Genomic DNA, 17,624 nt, shown 5'->3' with positions numbered 1-17,624 from the left:
TTATTAGTAGAGTCAAAGATGTATCCTTAAGTTTCGCTCTCATTTGCAAAAAACAAAAAAGGAATGGCTCTGAAAATAAGTAAAAACACTTTTCCAACTCTTTTTGTGGACCAAATAAGTTTTTTTTAAAAGACTACCTCAACCTAGCTGTTCCTCCTTTAAGTTGAAATTAAAAGAATGCTTCAAAGCTCTTCTACTTCCTTGCAAGATGTAAGTCTTTGAAGTGGACTACTGGATGTGGAAAGCAGACCAAAAATTGTCTGAATTTTGTCGAGAAACATGTTTCAACTCTAAGATGAAGCCTTGAATTTAATTTGGATGCAAATAAACTATGAAAGATAGAAAAATGAAAGATTCAAAATATGCAATATGAAAATATGAAAGATTTACAATGTTAAGATAGTTGAATGTAAAGGAAAGGTTGCTCAAGGCATTAGGTTTACCTCACGATATACTGTTACCTCATTAGGCTTTTTCATATACTAACATGTTTCAACTCTAAGATGAAGCCTTGAATTTAATTTGGATGCAAATAAACTATGAAAGATAGAAAAATGAAAGATTCAAAATATGCAATATGAAAATATGAAAGATTTAAAATGTTAAGATAGTTGAATGTAAAGGAAAGGTTGCTCAAGGCATTAGGTTTACCTCACGATATACTGTTACCTCATTAGGCTTTTTCAAATACTAACATGTGTGCAAACATTTGAATCAGCATTACAAGAGCATTCCGGGTGTACTTAAATTAAAACAAAGAATTATCATAATAAGAAAGCCTATACATAAGCATAGAATGTTACGGGTAAATAGCCATAATAAGCGCAAATATCTGACTTCAAAAAATTCCTGCAACACTGCCCCCCCCTCTAACAACCGGCCCTTAGCACCGTCACATTAAAAGCAGCTGAAATGCTATTCAAGAAAATTTCAGATAAGCCAACATGTTATATGTGACTCTTATAATACTTGAGCTACACTTCATCCAGAATATACATGTTCATCACCAGTCCAAAGCAGCATATATACACCATTAGTCCACGGCGGATGACCCAACAAAGCAGCATGCCCAAATCTGACCAACCACCCACCAACAATCAAAGAGAAACCAATCATTCCACGCTTCAAATGATAGACAATTCCAAAGGGTTACAGATAGATGCATTACTTACTGAAGGCTTCTCTTGATGTTGTGAGTTTTGGGACGGTTTATAGGCATCACCATGATTCATTTTTGCAGGAGCCTCTTGTGTCCGGACAGGTCCTCCTGTTCTCCTTTCATTGCGTGCTTTATTGAAGATGACAGTGAAGCCCTCACCAGTAGAAGGGTCATTTTCATCCCAAGCACCAAATTTTGGAAGTGCTGCATTCCTGTCTGGCTGTTCATAATCCATGGCAAGTTCACAAGCGAACAAGTGGAATTCGTGACAAAGTGCTTACAAATCAAAAGAAATTTAGGGCCACCCTGACTTTGTTGTCAAGAGAATGAAAAAACATTTATGAACGTCCAATAAAGACTTAAAAGGGCCTATGAGATTAAAAGGTAGTACATGCGACCCAGTAGTAGACTGAATGTCAACAAAACATGAAAGTAAAAAAGCCAAGTATCCCAAAGAAACAGGGCCCCTGTACTCTGTGAGACCTGTATGTACAATAAGTACCACATCCCATCATGTAGTATCCTTGGGGATACTGCGTAAGCAGTGTCAATGTCAACCTCTTGTGGCAATGCCACTCTATGGTGATGGAGTAAATAATCCCTGTGGTGAGAGGAGGGTCTGGATCTCAGGACTCAAGTGTGTCTAGCTCTGTGAAGCACCTGTGCTTTCTCTCAGAATTCCACATGTGCCAGTGGTGGCCAGTGCTGTCGGGAGCAGAAAGTACTCTCCAGCTAGTGTTGAGGGGGGCTCCCATGAGCTGGTTGTACCCTCAGAATGCTAATTAACACCAAGTGGAAGTCAGTAATAGCTGTCTGGGTGAAATAATGGACCTGTGTCCCCATCTCCAACCTCAGCAGAGTATCGGTGGTGACGAGGCATCTCAGATCTCTGTAGTTCATATCCGTGACAGGGGACCAAAACCCTTTCTGGACAAGCAGTGAAGCCTCCCTTTATCTCATAGTTAATTTGGCATTTGAGGAGGTGGTGATGCTCTATCTCGATCTCTCTTGAGGTACATAATTTACAAATGTGCTCGTCCCGTGGAATACCCTCTCCCTCCCTGACTCAATCTGAAAGTGCCCAGGACACGGACCAACATTATAAAGGTGAGATTGTTTTTCTTCTTTTCTATTGCTACGAGTGACAAACCACTAATGTATCGTGGAGCACAAGAACTACTTGCACCGGCTCCAATGCACCCTCAAGGAAGAAAGCAAAACCAAGAAAAATACTCCGCAGAAACGCTATGTAAGTACTACTACTCGGCACTTCTGTGTCTAAACCACCCATGTCCTGTGGGACAAACTCCAAGTAATACATCTGGTGATACACCGAAGTCAATACCCCGGTGTTGTCGGTAAAGTTCCAAGAAATCTGTGCACTGTGAAGATACACCAACTGGCCTATCCTCTCAGGACGAAGATAAATTTGATGGCATGGCCTTTTGTGGTGCATCCATGACATCAAACACTGAAGATACTCCACCCAATGCAAACGGCAGGTGAGAAGAGTCCTCTTGAACAACCCCAGAAACTCAAGTGATTGCCACTGAAGCCAAAGATTCTCTACTGAGTGCAAACAACAACTATGAAGACTCTCCCTTAGAGACTTGACTGAAAACTTCCTCTGTTCATACCTGTGGCCTGATGAAATGAAGCACCCTAGGTGTGTGCTTGACCAAAGAAATGAAAAAAGCTGAATGTGCACACATGCATCTCCTTCACACTCATCCTCCGGTTCTGAAGAAGCCTCCTTGTTAGACTGCTCCTCCGGTTCTGAAGAACCCCTTGGATTTCTCCTCCAAGGTCTTCGGACAATCCTTTGTGATGAGCAAGGTTAGGGAGCCTTGGGATTAGGAGATCGTAGGTGGATCTAGTCGGCTAAGGTTCAGAATTAATAAACTAGGCTACAAACTATCTATAGTAGGTTAGCTATTTATAGCGGCAATTATCACTATGCAAGTGATGCCTTGGATTATTAATAGTGTGTCGATTCTACGGTGCACTTCTGATGGGTCTGTGTCTAGACCAGAGTTTCTACTCCTGCCGTGGACATGGCAGATCACAAATAGCCTTCTTGAGGACCCCTGTCGGCAGGCGTTGGTGGCATGGGACGCCAGTGTTGACTGGCATGTATCTCTGGAGTGGGACCTTAGCCACTGGCTTAGGGGTGGATCGAAGTATTGATCCTACGGTTGGATGGTGTCTTGCTTGCATCCCTTCTATTTCGCTTTCTCTAATCTTGTGTTGGACTGTGCTTAGGAGATCTTGGTTGACACGCCTAGGAGACCTCTTAACACATCTTGACACGACGCTCTTTAGGGGTGAGGCGAGTCACTGAGGCTTCGCCACTTGCCTTGTCCTTACCATCCTTGGCCTCGGACTCGCTACCCTTGTCTTTGCCATCCTTGGCCTCGGACTGGCTACCCTTGTCTTTGCCCGTGTTGTCAGAGTCCTACCTGCAAATGATGGTCATTGGGTACGGAGGTCCACAAGACCCTCCACACCCCCTGATAGGTTTGTTCCAGGGGTTGACTACTTGATGCTACTGTGGGGAGCCCTCATGTTATAAGGAGGCTTTACAGAGGGCAGACAAGGCTCTTTGGGAGCGTGCTATGAAGTCAGAGATGGATTCTCTGCACAAAAATGGAACATGGAAGTTGGTGCATTTGCCTACAGGCAAGAAGGTTTTGCCATGCAAGTGGGTTTACAGGCTCAAAGTTGCACCTGATGCAAAGCCAAGATACAAAGCCAGGTTAGTGGCTAAGGGCTTCAAGCAGGAATATGGTGTGGACTTTGATGAGATCCTCTCTCCAGTGGTCAAAATGACCACACTTAGAGCTGTATTAGCTTTGGTTGCTCATGATGATCTGGATTTGATTCAGATGGATGTGAAGACTGCTTTTCTTCACGGTGATCTCCATGAGGAGATATATATGCAACAGCCAGAGGGTTATGCAGTGAATGGAAAGGAGAAGCTTGTATGCAAGCTGAAAAAGAGTCTTTATGGGCTCAAACAGGCACCAAGGGAATGGTATCATAAATTTGATAAATTCATGAAATCCCAGGATTTCAGGAGGAGTGACATAGATCACTGCTTATACACCAAGAAAGCTTTGGATGGCAGTCTGTTGATCCTCATCTTGTATGTTGATGATATGTTGATTGCCGGGAAATCTCGTAAAGAGATGGATGCCTTGAAGAAGAGGCTGCATCAGACCTTTGATATGAAGGATTTGGGTGATGCAAATCACATTTTGGGTATGCGAATACTTCGGGACAGAAATCAACATGTGTTGTATTTGTCTCAAAAGGAATACATTGGCAAAGTTTTGCAGAGGTTCAATATGGATGGGGGGAAGAAGACTAAGACTAGTACTCCTTTGCCTCCATATGTGAAACTCAGTGCTATGGACAGCCCACAGTCGGATAGTGACAGGGCTGATATGGCCAAGATTCCTTATGCTTCAGCTTGTGGCAGTCTCATGTATGCCATGGTTGCTACCAGGCCGGACATTGCATTTGCAGTGGGAGTGGTTACTAGATACATGGCCAACCCTGGCAAGAAGCATTGGGAAGCAGTGAAAGGTGTCATGAGATACCTGAAGAGCACGCAGGATATGTGCATCTGCTTTGGCAAACAGGATGCATTAGTGCATGGTTACACGGATTCGGATTATGCCGGTCATCCAGATAACCGGAAGTCTACTACCGGTTATGTGTTTACATTCACAGGAGGTGCTGTGTCATGGATATCCAGGATGCAGAAGTGCACTGCCTTATCTACTACAAAGGCCGAGTATATTGCAGCCACAGAGGCTTGCAAGGAGGCATTATGGCTATCTCGGTTAGTGGTTGATTTGGGTTATACAGGGGATATTCCATTGTTGCATTGTGACAGTCACAGTGCCATCCAGTTGGCAAAGAACCCTGTCTTTCATGCAAAGACGAAGCATGTGGATGTGAAGTATCACTTCATCAGAGAGGTGATAGAGAACAAGCTAATTCAGCTTGTCAAGATTCATACGGATGACAACCCGGCTGATCTGTTGACAAAGAGTTTGCCTCCAGAGCGGTTTGCTCATTGCAGACACTTGATGGGCATTGGATGAGGCCAGTTTCAGCCTTGATATGGCCTTGTATATTATCATGTACATGCTGATTTTTCTTTTCCTTCACTTAAGGGCGCATTGCCTTTAAGTGGGAGGTTGTTGGGGTAAAGGCATTATGCCCACCCTTGTAGTGTGTACAAGCCCATAAGTTTTATAGTACATAGTACACTTAGTACTTTTAATGTACTAAGTGCACTATGTGTACTAGAGCAAATATACATGTGTGATAGGGGAGTCACACACTCATACTGTGAGTTGACTTATCCCCACATGTCTCTCTCTCTCTCTCCCTTCTTCTCTGTGTATGTCTCCCACATGAAACCCTAACTCTCTCCCTTCAAGTTCAGCCTGACGCCGGTCTTCGTCGATCCTGCGTTGGGCTTCCTCATAGTCCCGTCTTTCTGCTTTTTCTTGTTGCTTTCTAGTTTCGGCTTCTGCTTTTTCTTCTCTCCTTCGTGCCTTGTCTTCTCTCTTTTGTTGTCCCATTTGAAAGAAGAGAGATGTAGTCGGGGGCTGCTGGAGGCAAAGGAGGACATGCTGCTGCGGCCTCCAGGAGTTGGAGACGCTCCATGAGCAGCTGATTCTAAGCTCTAAGAAGAGCTATGGTGTCTGTGGTAGTCGGAAGAGCAAGGTCTCCTTCGGGGGAGACATCTTTCGACTGATGAATACTCTCTTCTGTAGACATGGTGCTGAAGTCGGTGGTCGTGCTGGAACGCAATCTGACCATCCAAGGATGCTCTCACGCTAGGATACGGTGTGTGTGGACAAGCTGAATCTGATACCAATGTAACATGCAGCGGAAGTATTCGTATTAGAGGATCCTGTCACACAAATGCTCACACCGTCTTCTGTATCCTGAGTTTCGCGAGTTTAGCAATCCACTTTAATACTTCAAACTTTAGAGAGAGATGAGAGAAAGAGATGAGAACTGTACACCGTATGGGGTCCCGAATTACCCACTGAAGGCCCCCTATCCCGTTACTAAGATAGTATTTGCTTTATTATCTTTAAAGAGACTGACGGTGTGACTGACGATAAGCCAAACTGACGATAAGCCAAACGCAAGACCTCTGAAGACCAAGTGTTGGGCTGAACTGTACACTGCCTGTAGAAACACCAAAGATGTCCAATCTCGAGCCTACGCACTCTTCCCAATGGAATGACGGAGGGATGCAAAGCTAGGGCTGAGAGAGGGGCTGTTTGGGACTGTTCTAGACTGAATATGAATGCTGTAAATGAATGTGAATGCTGTGTTTTACCTTCACCAAGAGACTGGAGCAAAAAGATGATGAGATGAATGCTAAAAACTATATGGATGCAGAAAACGCAAGGTGGACTGAAGGCTGAATGCTAAACTGCTGCGTTTTACTGATGCAAGATGGCTGAATGCTCATGCGTTGAGGCGCCTACTGCTGTAGGAAGGAGGCTGAAAACTGCAATTGCTTCGCTCCTTGTGCTGAAGATGCTAAGCGCCTGAATGCTCCTTGGCTGAATATGAATGAATGAATGAATGATTTTGCAAGGGCTCTATTTATATGGACTGAATGAGCCAGTCAGCTGGCTACTGAGCTGGCCGACTGCTCATGTCCAATGAATATCCTGATAAATACTAGATGATATCTGGGGTTCTTGCAATAGTCTAGATGCTATGCATGAATGATGTGCAATGTGCAGCATGCTTTCTGATGCAAACTCTAAGGTTTCTACTAACTGTACATGCATGAATGCATCTCTTTAAGTGGGTTCAGGGACTTAGACTGACTACTGACTTGCTATGGCTGAGAATGACCTACGTAGCTCGTGCCTGACTTATCTTGGACTGAGGATTACAATGGCGTCACGGCATATGACAAATATCATCCTGAATGGAACTTGGAGTAGAAGCATCGACGAACCGTCAAAGATCAAGACCCACCAAAAGTTAAAGATGGCATCCTTCCACTGGGAAAATTGGAGCCATTAAATTTGGAGTCTTTCTCCAACTGGGGAATAGTAAAAGTGTTTGAAGCCATCCTCTACGTGAAGACGACTCCTCTAAAGCATAAAAAAACGCAGCCTGTAGATTTGAGAAGGCAGGAAAGAGAGGGGTGATGCAAGAGGGAGAGAGAGGGTGGGAAAAAGAAGGTTGGAAGAGGCTCTCTAGAAGAAAATGCAGCCCTTTGTAGGTTGCCTTGGCTGAAAACGCAGCAATCTGGTGAAAACGCAGCCTGTAGGCTGTCCACGCAGAAAACGCAGCAATTTGTAGGCTGTCCATGCAGAAAACGCAGCCTGTAGATGAGTCCACAGGCCCACCTCCTCTGAGAACTAAAAAGTATAGATGCTGCCCAGAAAATTCTCAATCCTGGACCCGCTCTAATACCATGACAAAGTGCCAACCAGTGAAAGAAAACTGAAGTTCACAAATACAAGATGCATAGGAACTGAAGGAAATGATATTCACCAAAAGGTGGTTACAAAGCTGGAGTAGGCAGCACGAGGCACACCGTAGGTGCAGCCAAGATCCCAAACTATGCAGAAAATGAGATCTTGGCACCTAGAGAGCCCAGTCGGGAGCATAAAACACGCCGACTAGAGCATAATGTGGAACATGCCAAAAAAGGTGCCAAAAATGTGGAAAAAAATCCAAAAAAAATATGGGAAAATTTCCAAGGCTAGTGGAGGTCCTCCAGAGGTGCAGAAACAGCAAGGAAGCACCCAGAACAGTGGAGATGACCCCTCCAACAGCTCAACCGTGAGAGCAACTGATATGGCTTAGCAGTTTGTTGAGCAATTGTTCAGATTATATGGGTTGCCTTGTGACATAGTGAGTACTAGAGACTCGGAAGTTTTCTCGACACTTCTGGCAGCTAGTTTTCCCGAAATTGGAGACTACACTGAGTATGCGTTCCTCAGATCATTCTCAGTCTGATGGGCAGACAAAGAGGGTGAATTAGGTTCTTGTGTATATGGTTGGTGCATACGTCTCTAGGCGACCATTTGATTGGGAGCGATACATCCCAATGGTCGAATAGTGCTAAGCATTCGGCTACTGGTTACAGTCCATTTATGTGGATGTACGGTTACCAACCTACTTTTTATAGTCCGTTTATGCTGATGTCTTGGTTACAGTCAGCTTATGCTGATGTACAGGTACCAACCTAGATCTTGATGGGGAGAAACCTGTCAATTAGGGTTTAGAGTTCATTCATGGGAGACAGACACAGAGAAGCAAGGAAGAGAGAGAGAGTTGTGGGGATAAGTCAACTCATGAAAAGCATGAGTGTGTGACTCCCCTATCACACATGTATATTGCACTAGTACACATAGTGCACTTAGTACATTAAAAGTACTAAGTGTACTATGTACTATAACTTATGGGCTTGTACACACTATAAGGGTGGGCATAACGCCTTTACCCCAACAACCTCCCACTTAAAGGCAAAGTGCCCTTAAGTAAAGGAAAAGAAAAAATCAGCATGTACATGATAATATACAAGGCCATATCAAGGCTGAAAATGGCCTCATCCAATGCCCATCAAGTGTCTGCAATGAGCAAACCGCTCCGGAGGCAAACTCTTCGTCAACAGATCAGCCGGGTTGTCATCCGTGTGAATCTTAACAAGCTGAATTTGCTTGTTCTCTATCACCTCTCTGATGAAGTGATACTTCACATCCACATGCTTCGTCTTTGCATGAAAGACAGGGTTCTTTGCCAACTGGATGGCACTCTGACTGTCACAATGCAACAATGGAATATCCCCTGTATATCCCAAATCAACCACTAACCGAGATAGCCATAATGCCTCCTTGCAAGCCTCTGTGGCTGCAATATACTCGGCCTCTGTAGTAGATAAGGCAGTGCACTTCTGCATCCTGGATATCCATGACACAGCACCTCCTGTGAATGTAAACACATAACCGGTAGTAGACTTCCGGCTATCTGGATGACCGGCATAATCCGAATCCGTGTAACCATGCACTAATGCATCCTGTTTGCCAAAGCAAATGCACAAATCCTGTGTGCCCTTCAGGTATCTCATGACACCTTTCACTGCTTCCCAATGCTTCTTGCCAGGGTTGGCCATGTATCTAGAAACCACTCCCACTGCAAATGCAATGTCCGGCCTAGTAGCAACCATGGCATACATGAGACTGCCACAAGCTGAAGCATACGGAATCTTGGACATATCAGCCCTGTCACTATCCGACTGTGGGCTGTCCATAGCACTGAGTTTCACATATGGAGGCAAAGGAGTACTAGCTTTCTTCCCCCCGTCCATATTGAACCTCTGCAAGACTTTGCCAATGTATTCCTTCTGAGACAAATACAACACATGCTGATTTCTGTCCCGAAGTATCCGCATACCCAAGATGTGATTAGCATCACCCAAATCCTTCATATCAAAGGTTTGATGCAGCCTCTGCTTCAAAGCATCCATCTCTTTACGAGATTTCCCGGCAATCAACATATCATCAACATACAAAATGAGAATCAAGAGACTGCCATCCAAAGCTTTCTTGGTGTACAAGCAGTGATCTATGTCACTTCTCCTGAATTTCTGTGATTTCATGAATGTATCAAATTTATGATACCATTCTCGTGGTGCCTGTTTGAGCCCATAAAGACTCTTTTTCAGCTTGCATACAAGCTTCTCCTTTCCACTCACTGCATAACCCTCTGGCTGCTGCATATATATCTCCTCATGGAGATCACCGTGAAGAAAAGCAGTCTTCACATCCATCTGAATCAAGTCCAGATCATCATGCGCAACCAAAGCCAACACAGCTCTAAGTGTGGTCATTTTGACCACTGGAGAGAAGATCTCATCAAAGTCCACACCATATTCCTGCTTGAAGCCCTTAGCCACTAATCTGGCTTTGTATCTTGGCTTTGCATCTGGTGCAACTTTGAGCCTGTATACCCACTTGCATGGCAAAACCTTCTTGCCTGCAGGCAAAGGCACCAACTTCCAAGTTCCATTTTTATGCAGAGAATCCATCTCTGACTTCATGGCACGCTCCCATAGAGCTTTGTCTGCCCTCTGTAAAGCCTCTTTATAACATGAGGGCTCTCCACAGTCAGTAAGCATTAAATAGTCAACCCCTGGAACAAACCTGTCAGGGGCTCTGGAGGGTCTTGTGGACCTCCGTACCCAATGACCATCATTTGCAGGTTGCTGTCCAGCCTGCATATCACCCATTGGTGGCTCCTGTTCCATGCCATAAGGCTGAAAAATCATGCCCGGTATCTCCTCCAACTGTGGTATATCCATAGGGATATCTTCTGCCATATCTGGCTGTCCATTTGGACCATTTTCAGCACCATTTAAGGGCTGGTTTTCCTGCTGTAATGGCTGATTTACAGCCCTTTGTTGTTGTCCATGATGTCCATCATCATCAAAGATGACTCTGCCAGGCTCCTGTTGCCTTGCAGGCTCCTTATACATGCATGTTTCATCAAAAATGACATCATTGCTGCGTATGATCTTTCTATTCATGGGATCCCAAAGTCTATACCCCATTTCACCTCTGTCACCATATCCTAGGAATATGCATTTATGAGACTTAGGATCAAGTTTGGTGCGCATTTCCCTGCGTATGTGCACGTACGCAACGCAACCAAACACTCTCAAGTGCTTGTATGACGGAGGCTTCCCTGTCCATACTTCTTCTGGCACTTTCCCACCAAGCCTCGTGTTAGGTGACCTATTTATAAGGTGAACGGCTGTCATAACAGCTTCAGCCCAAAAACCATGAGGTAATGCAGCATGTGACAACATAGAACGGACCTTCTCCTGTATGGTCCTGTTCATCCTCTCTGCTGTCCCGTTTTGTGGAGGATCATAAGGAGTAGAGAGCTCCCTCTTGATGCCTTTAGCATCACAAAAGTCCTGAAACTGTTTGGACGTATACTCTCCACCATTGTCGGAACGCAAAGCCTTCAGTGTTTTGCCAGTTTGATTCTCAACAAGAGCAACAAACTTCTGAAACACTGAGAATGTATCACTCTTCAAGCGAAGAGGATAGACCCACACCTTGCGTGTGGCATCATCAATAAAAGACACAAAATATTTTGCACCTCCCAAAGAAAGCTGAGGCATCTCACATACATCTGTATGCACAAGCTCTAACTGAGCATCTTTCTGTCCAAGAGCTTTCTTGTGGGGGCACTGTAGTTGCCTACCATATATACAATGCTCACAAAATTGAAAACTTGAAAACTTTAGAGAAGGCAAGTAACCCAAACGAGACAATTGCTCCATTCCCTTGACACTCATGTGTCCCAACCGGCTATGCCACATAGAGATTTCCGGCAGCTCGGTTGCATTTACATTAGCATGGTGACAAACACCTGCATGCATAAAATAAAGAGTGTCCACCTTAGAGCCTCTGGCAACAACCAGTGAGCCCTTACTAATCTTCCACTTTCCACTACCAAATGTGGTAACATAATCAGCATCATCAAGCTGTCCAGTAGAAAGCAGATTCTTCTTGATCTCAGGCACATGCCTGACATCATGGAGCATAAGCTGTGAGCCATCTGAAAATACAAGCCTCACATCACCTCTGCCAAGAATTTTGCATGCATGGTTATCACCCAAATAAACCACTCCTTCATTGCCAGCAGTGTACCTGACAAACAAGTCTCTGCAACCTGTGACATGAAAGGAGGCACCTGAATCAATGATCCATGAGTGCATACCATGACCACCTGTAAGAAGTGAATGGGCATCAAGTGAAGACGTAAAGAGGACCTCATCCTCACTGCCACCTGCATGTGACACATTGATTTCTTCGATCTTGACTCCACTTTTGCCCTTTGGCTTTACATCTTTGGCTTCATCCTTCTCTTTGTCTTTGCCTTTTCCCTTTTCTTTTTGATCATTTTTCCATTTGTAGCATTGCTTTTTGATGTGTCCCTTTTTGCCACAATAATGGCATTCCAAATCCTTTTTGGAGCGAGACTTGCTCCTTCCCCTTTCTTGGCTTTTCCCCCTTTGCTGGGATCTCCCACGTGCATTCATTGCATTGGACTTTCCAACAGAGTTGTTTTTCCTGTTCATCTCTTCTTGAAGAAGAGCACCCTCAACATCTGCATATGACAGCATAGCATTCGAATTGCTAGTGGCTGTCCTGAATGTGTCCCAACTCTCTGGCAAAGTGCATAACAAAAAGGTGGCTTTGAACTCATCGTCCATTGCCAACTTTTGATTTATAACCTGGCTGACAATACCATTAAACTCATTGAGATGGGCTGTCATAGAAGCCCCTTCCTTCATCTGAAGACCTATGAGTTTCTTCAACCAATACACTTTGCTTGAGGCACTTTGTTGGGCATACAAGTCCTGCAATCTCTGCCACATTCCCCAAGCTGTCTTCTCTTCACGAATGCTGAAAAGTAATGAGTCTGACACAGACAACATGATAGTAGATCTTGCCAGCTCATCCATATCTTCCCACTCTTCAGCTGTAAGAGAAGCGGGCATCACACCCCTTTCTTTGATAGGCTTGTGCTGCTTTTTCTGGAGCAACACATTGTAGCACTGGGTTTGCCAAATATCATAGTTATGCGAGCCTTCAAGCTTCTTGATGTGAAGCAATGAAGAGCTCTCACCTGTGGTTGCCATAGCAAAATGCAACCTGTCAATGCCTGACTCCCTGCAAATGTGCAAACACTGCACCCAAGATGTGCAAACACTGCACCCTAAGCACACAAAGTGCTCACAAATGTTCTCCCAAGCTTTATCTCCCACTGCGGAAGCAAGAATGCAACTTTTCTCCCACTTTTTGTGATGAAAACACCAAAATCTGGTTGCTGCAGATTTTGGACAGCACCTTAAATGTGCTCTTTTGCCCTTCCAAAGTACTGTACAGCAGTACTAAGTGCTTACAAATGATGTACCAAACCTGTACCGGCAATTTCAGCAGCTGAATTTGAACCTTTTGATCACTCAAAACAGTGTACAGCCATGTCAAAACATGCACAAAGCTGTGCCAAATCTGTACCAGCAGGTACAATAGCAATAAATGCTCTCCTGGCTGTCTAAATGAGTGAAAATCAGACTTTTACAGTCCCGTACACTGCATACAACAGTCCCGAACAGAAATTGGGCAAAAGCCCCTTGACTGCAAGCTAATTTTTGAGGATTCAAGGCATAAATGTCTTGCCTGCTGCTTTGCCAAGCTCAACAAGCATACAAACTTGAAAAGCCCCTTGATTTGAGATCAATTTCTGATCATACATGGTACATTGACGCACATGAAGGCATCCAGAGTGTTCACGATGCTTCCCCCTGGCTACATACACATCAAATACATGAAAGCCCCTTGATTTACAGGCACATTGAGTGCTTGTAAGGCATCAACACATTATCCACAGCATCAAATGCGATCGCCTGCATGCAAATCAACTCAATCGGCACAAAAGCCCCTTGATTTGCACTGCAATATGCTGCAATTTGCTGCGATTTTGCCCAAATGTGCGATTTTTCACATCATACAGCATGTATGAGTGCTTAATTGCACAATTACATCAAAAGCCCCAAATTTCGACATCCAATTTCCTGCAAATTGATCCTGATTTGACCAATTTCCTGCAAATTTATCCTGATTGTGACCAATGTCACCCAATTTTGCCAATTTTGCTCAAAAATTGAGCAATTGGGCACCTGTACCTGCTCAATTAATTGAATTGATGAGAAATTCCCAAAATTGAAGCAAAATACCTCTGATTTTCTGATTTTCGGGCTGAATTTGAGGTTTGCAGGAGTCGATTTCGGCTCTGTGCAGGTATACCAGTTGATGGGGATGCGCCTCCTGTGCTGCACACCCACGCTGCTGGCTGCCTGGTGCTGTGCTGAATCTGATGTTGGATGGCCGCTTTGCCAGTAGGGCTTGAGCAAGTCGACTAGGCGATTTTTTTGAATCGCTAGTCGGGCGGGTGTTGAAAAAGCCTACGATTTGAATCGCAGCGCTCTTACAGCCTTACGCGTGTCCGCCTCCCTTCGCTTCACGCCCAGCGTTTGTTTCCGCTCGCTGCTCTTGTCGACGCCTGGCTTAGCCGGTGTCTTCGCTTAGCGCCTATACGCTGAAGTGGTTAATACGCCTTGTACTCTTGCTGCCGCCTAGCGCTGGCGCTACACACGACTTGGGCTGGCCATGAATGAGTACAAGGCAGCAACGAACATGACGGAACAGATCAGCCGTTGGCAGCCATTGCTCACACTCACGCTGAAAGGGCCAGCGCTCACCACGTTTATGGAAGCAGGCGACCAGTTGATGGGGCTGAATACGACCAGAAATCAGCAAGGAGAAGAGAGAGGGACCACTAGGCTCTGATACCAGTTGATGGGGAGAAACCTGTCAATTAGGGTTTAGAGTTCATTCATGGGAGACAGACACAGAGAAGCAAGGAAGAGAGAGAGAGTTGTGGGGATAAGTCAACTCATGAAAAGCATGAGTGTGTGACTCCCCTATCACACATGTATATTGCACTAGTACACATAGTGCACTTAGTACATTAAAAGTACTAAGTGTACTATGTACTATAACTTATGGGCTTGTACACACTATAAGGGTGGGCATAACGCCTTTACCCCAACAGATCTCTGATAACTGTATTAGGACTTAAGGGTATAAAGATTGATACGGCTAGAGATTTCTTGCCAGATATGCAAGAGATGCTTGCCAATGCACATGAATCTATCAAGATTGCTCAGGATAGAGCACAATTTTATGTTGATAGGAAGTGTTCGCCAAGGGAATGCTTGTTTATCTCCAGATACCCAAGAGTTTTGAGACATTATGAATAGAGACGGTTGGGAAGTTGTCCCCTAGGTACTGTGGACCTTATCGGATCCTGAAAAGGATTGGTGAGGTGGCTTATTGATTAGAATTGCCTCCTAATGTAAAAGTTAATCCAATTTTTCATGTGAGTAGCTTAAGGAGAAACTGGGAGCTGAGGATAACCTAGTTACACCTCAGGAACTAATGAGGTTGAGGACTTGTCATTTGTTCCACATAAGCCAAAGCTTATATTGGATTTTAGGGGGAGGAAGCTTAGGAACAAGTTGATCCTTGAGTATAGATCAAGTGGAAAGACAGGGCAGTGGAGAACTGACTTGGGAGACAGTTGCTAGTTTAGTCCCTGATTTTGTTTCCTAGAGAGGAAAGGTCTTAGGAGGGGAAGTATGTTATGTACCTAACACTAATCCTCAAGATAGTGATTCATTCAGTCTCTGAGTTGGCTGTTGGTCTGTGCTTGGACCAAACCCCTGCCATGGACATGGCAGTTCACAAGCAGTCTTGCCGAAGTTCCCTTAGGACACGCTTTGGTGGTATGGGACACCAGGCCTTACTGGTTTGACCTGGAGAGCAAAACCCTAGCAACTAGCTCGGGGGTGATTCCTGATGGAATCTACGGTTGGGATGTCACCAATTGGCCGACCATTTGGTCCATCTCCAATTTTTGTGTCTCGTTCACTTGAGGCCAGGCCGGTGTCCCATGTGAAGAGGCCAGTATTTTTGCTAACATGGATGGGAGCCAGACTGGTGCCACCCGTGTATGACCTGGACTGTGTTCGACCCATGGGATTGTCACGCCACGGAAGAGCCGTGTCTTGCCTATGGGATTGTCACACCATAGGGAGGCTCGTGCCTGGAACTGTGTCTTACCTATGGGACTGTCACTCCATAGGAAGACCTGGATTTATGTTTTACGTCGTGCCATTTTTGTGCCGACAGATATTTTGTACTTGTTCCATGAACGGGAGATATGTCCATGATACTATTTGCACATGCACTCATGTTTTGCATGTTTGAAACTGTTTTCGCATGACTTGTATTTTTGTGTTTGCCTGTTTGACGTGTCACTTACTGAGCGGGGACGCCTGCCAGTGAGTCGTGAAGTTTGCTCTGTCTTCTGACGAGTTTTGGTGCATGTGAACAAGTGGTAAGTATACTGCACATGTTGGTTTAATAGTTTAATTTCTAACCTTTCATTTTATAAGGTTATTTGTTCACACACTTAAAAGTGGGCAACCCCTTTGAGCACCCACTTAGGGGCCAAGGTGGGGAGCCACACTTGACTTGTGTGTGTGTGGGGGTGGGTGCATTGTCACGATTGTGACGTGTTTATATATCAGATTCTCTCTTCATTTCTGATTACTGTTGCAGATGCAAAGAGTTACCAGCCAAAGGGAACCCCTACCCTCGACTGGTTGCGACTCTTCGTCAAAGGATGTACCTCTTCATCGAATAGCCACATCTCTTCGACGAATGGTTGTATCCCTTAGTGAATGGTTGTGCCTCTACATCGACTGGACACATCCCTTAGCCTAAAAGTTGTACCCTTTCGTCTAAGGTCATGTCCTTTCATCAAAGGACATGCCTCTTCAAATGTGTCTCTTCATCTCCTATATAAGAGACCTATTGTACTCAGTTTAATAACAACAAGTCAATTCAATCTTGTCTCAAGTGTTCTCCTGAAGGTTCTTGTTCTAAGATAATTACTTAAGTAGTAATTAGTACACAATATGCAGGATTAACAACATAATCCTCACAGTGGTATCAGAGCAAATTTTTTTCCTACCCGTGGGTTGTGAAGCCCTCACCCTCTCCGCGGCACTCCCTCCTCCACCTCTCCTTTCGGTGTTGTATGGAAGAAGCAGAGCGATGGTGGACTTGGCGTGAATCCTTGCTTGTAGTAATGTAAACAAGTACACAAGGTCTCACACCCATATACACGTATTGTGTGTATAGCAGAGAGGGACCCCTTGCTGTATTTCCGGAATGCCCTCCCTCCATGCTGCCGGTGGCGTTTGCAACATGGCCGGAACTGCCTCCTTCGCTGCTGACTATGGAGCCCCCCTCTCTTCGCCTTGGTTGCTACCAACGGGCGCTCTTGTTTGCTGAGCTTGGCTGCCGGTTGTGAGCCGCCTTACTATATGCTGAGCGTGGCTGAGCGTCACCTCCACTCCTACTTTGCGTGCTACTATATGCAGTGACTGCTGGTTCAACACAGTTCGCAGCGACTCATTCGGCGATTCAGCCTTCGAAGCGTCACCTCCACTCGGCGACGGCCTTCGAAGCGTCAACCTTCAAAAAAAAAAAAAACAATACACAACATTAATGAGTGTACTGCCACGTGGAATTCACAAGAAAAAAAAAACCCAAATAAACCCAACAGGCGTGCGTAACCGGCTGGGCGTGCGCTGGCCGCCCGTTTGGGATTTGTTGGTGTGAACAAGCCACCGTGGGCGACTCGGAAACCACCACCCGGCTGTCAGGATGTCGCCTAGTTCTTACTCGCCTCCTTCTCTCCAGCGAATAGGCGCCCTTCTTCCTGGCTGTTCGTGGGTTTTCCTGGCTTTGCC

At 45.0% G+C, this 17,624-nt stretch overlaps 1 protein-coding gene across 8 annotated transcripts in view; it reads right to left on the bottom strand.

Annotated features, from left to right (window-relative positions):
• Positions 1–720: 720 nt before the first annotated feature.
• The window catches only part of LOC147608907 (RPM1-interacting protein 4-like), a 43,526-nt gene continuing 26,622 nt past the window's right edge, over positions 721–17,624 (bottom strand). For 5 of the 8 annotated variants that reach the window (XM_086788431.1, XM_086788432.1, XM_086788433.1 and 2 more), the window contains 2 exons: positions 1,173–1,379; positions 721–1,075 (listed from right to left, as the gene is read on the bottom strand). In XM_086788431.1, coding sequence (XP_086644557.1) covers positions 1,034–1,075; positions 1,173–1,379 — 249 coding nt within the window. In that variant the 3' untranslated portion in view covers positions 721–1,033. The remainder of the gene's footprint in view (positions 1,076–1,172; positions 1,380–17,624) is intronic. The other 3 variants (XR_015264362.1, XR_015264361.1, XR_015264360.1) reach the window with 1 other exon arrangement.

Source organism: Cibotium barometz, chromosome 52 (genome assembly GCF_041138505.1).
Source record: "Cibotium barometz isolate CiBa-2024 chromosome 52, ASM4113850v1, whole genome shotgun sequence".
Classification (NCBI taxonomy): domain Eukaryota; kingdom Viridiplantae; phylum Streptophyta; class Polypodiopsida; order Cyatheales; family Cibotiaceae; genus Cibotium; species Cibotium barometz.
This window is presented reverse-complemented; position numbering and strand designations above follow the sequence as displayed.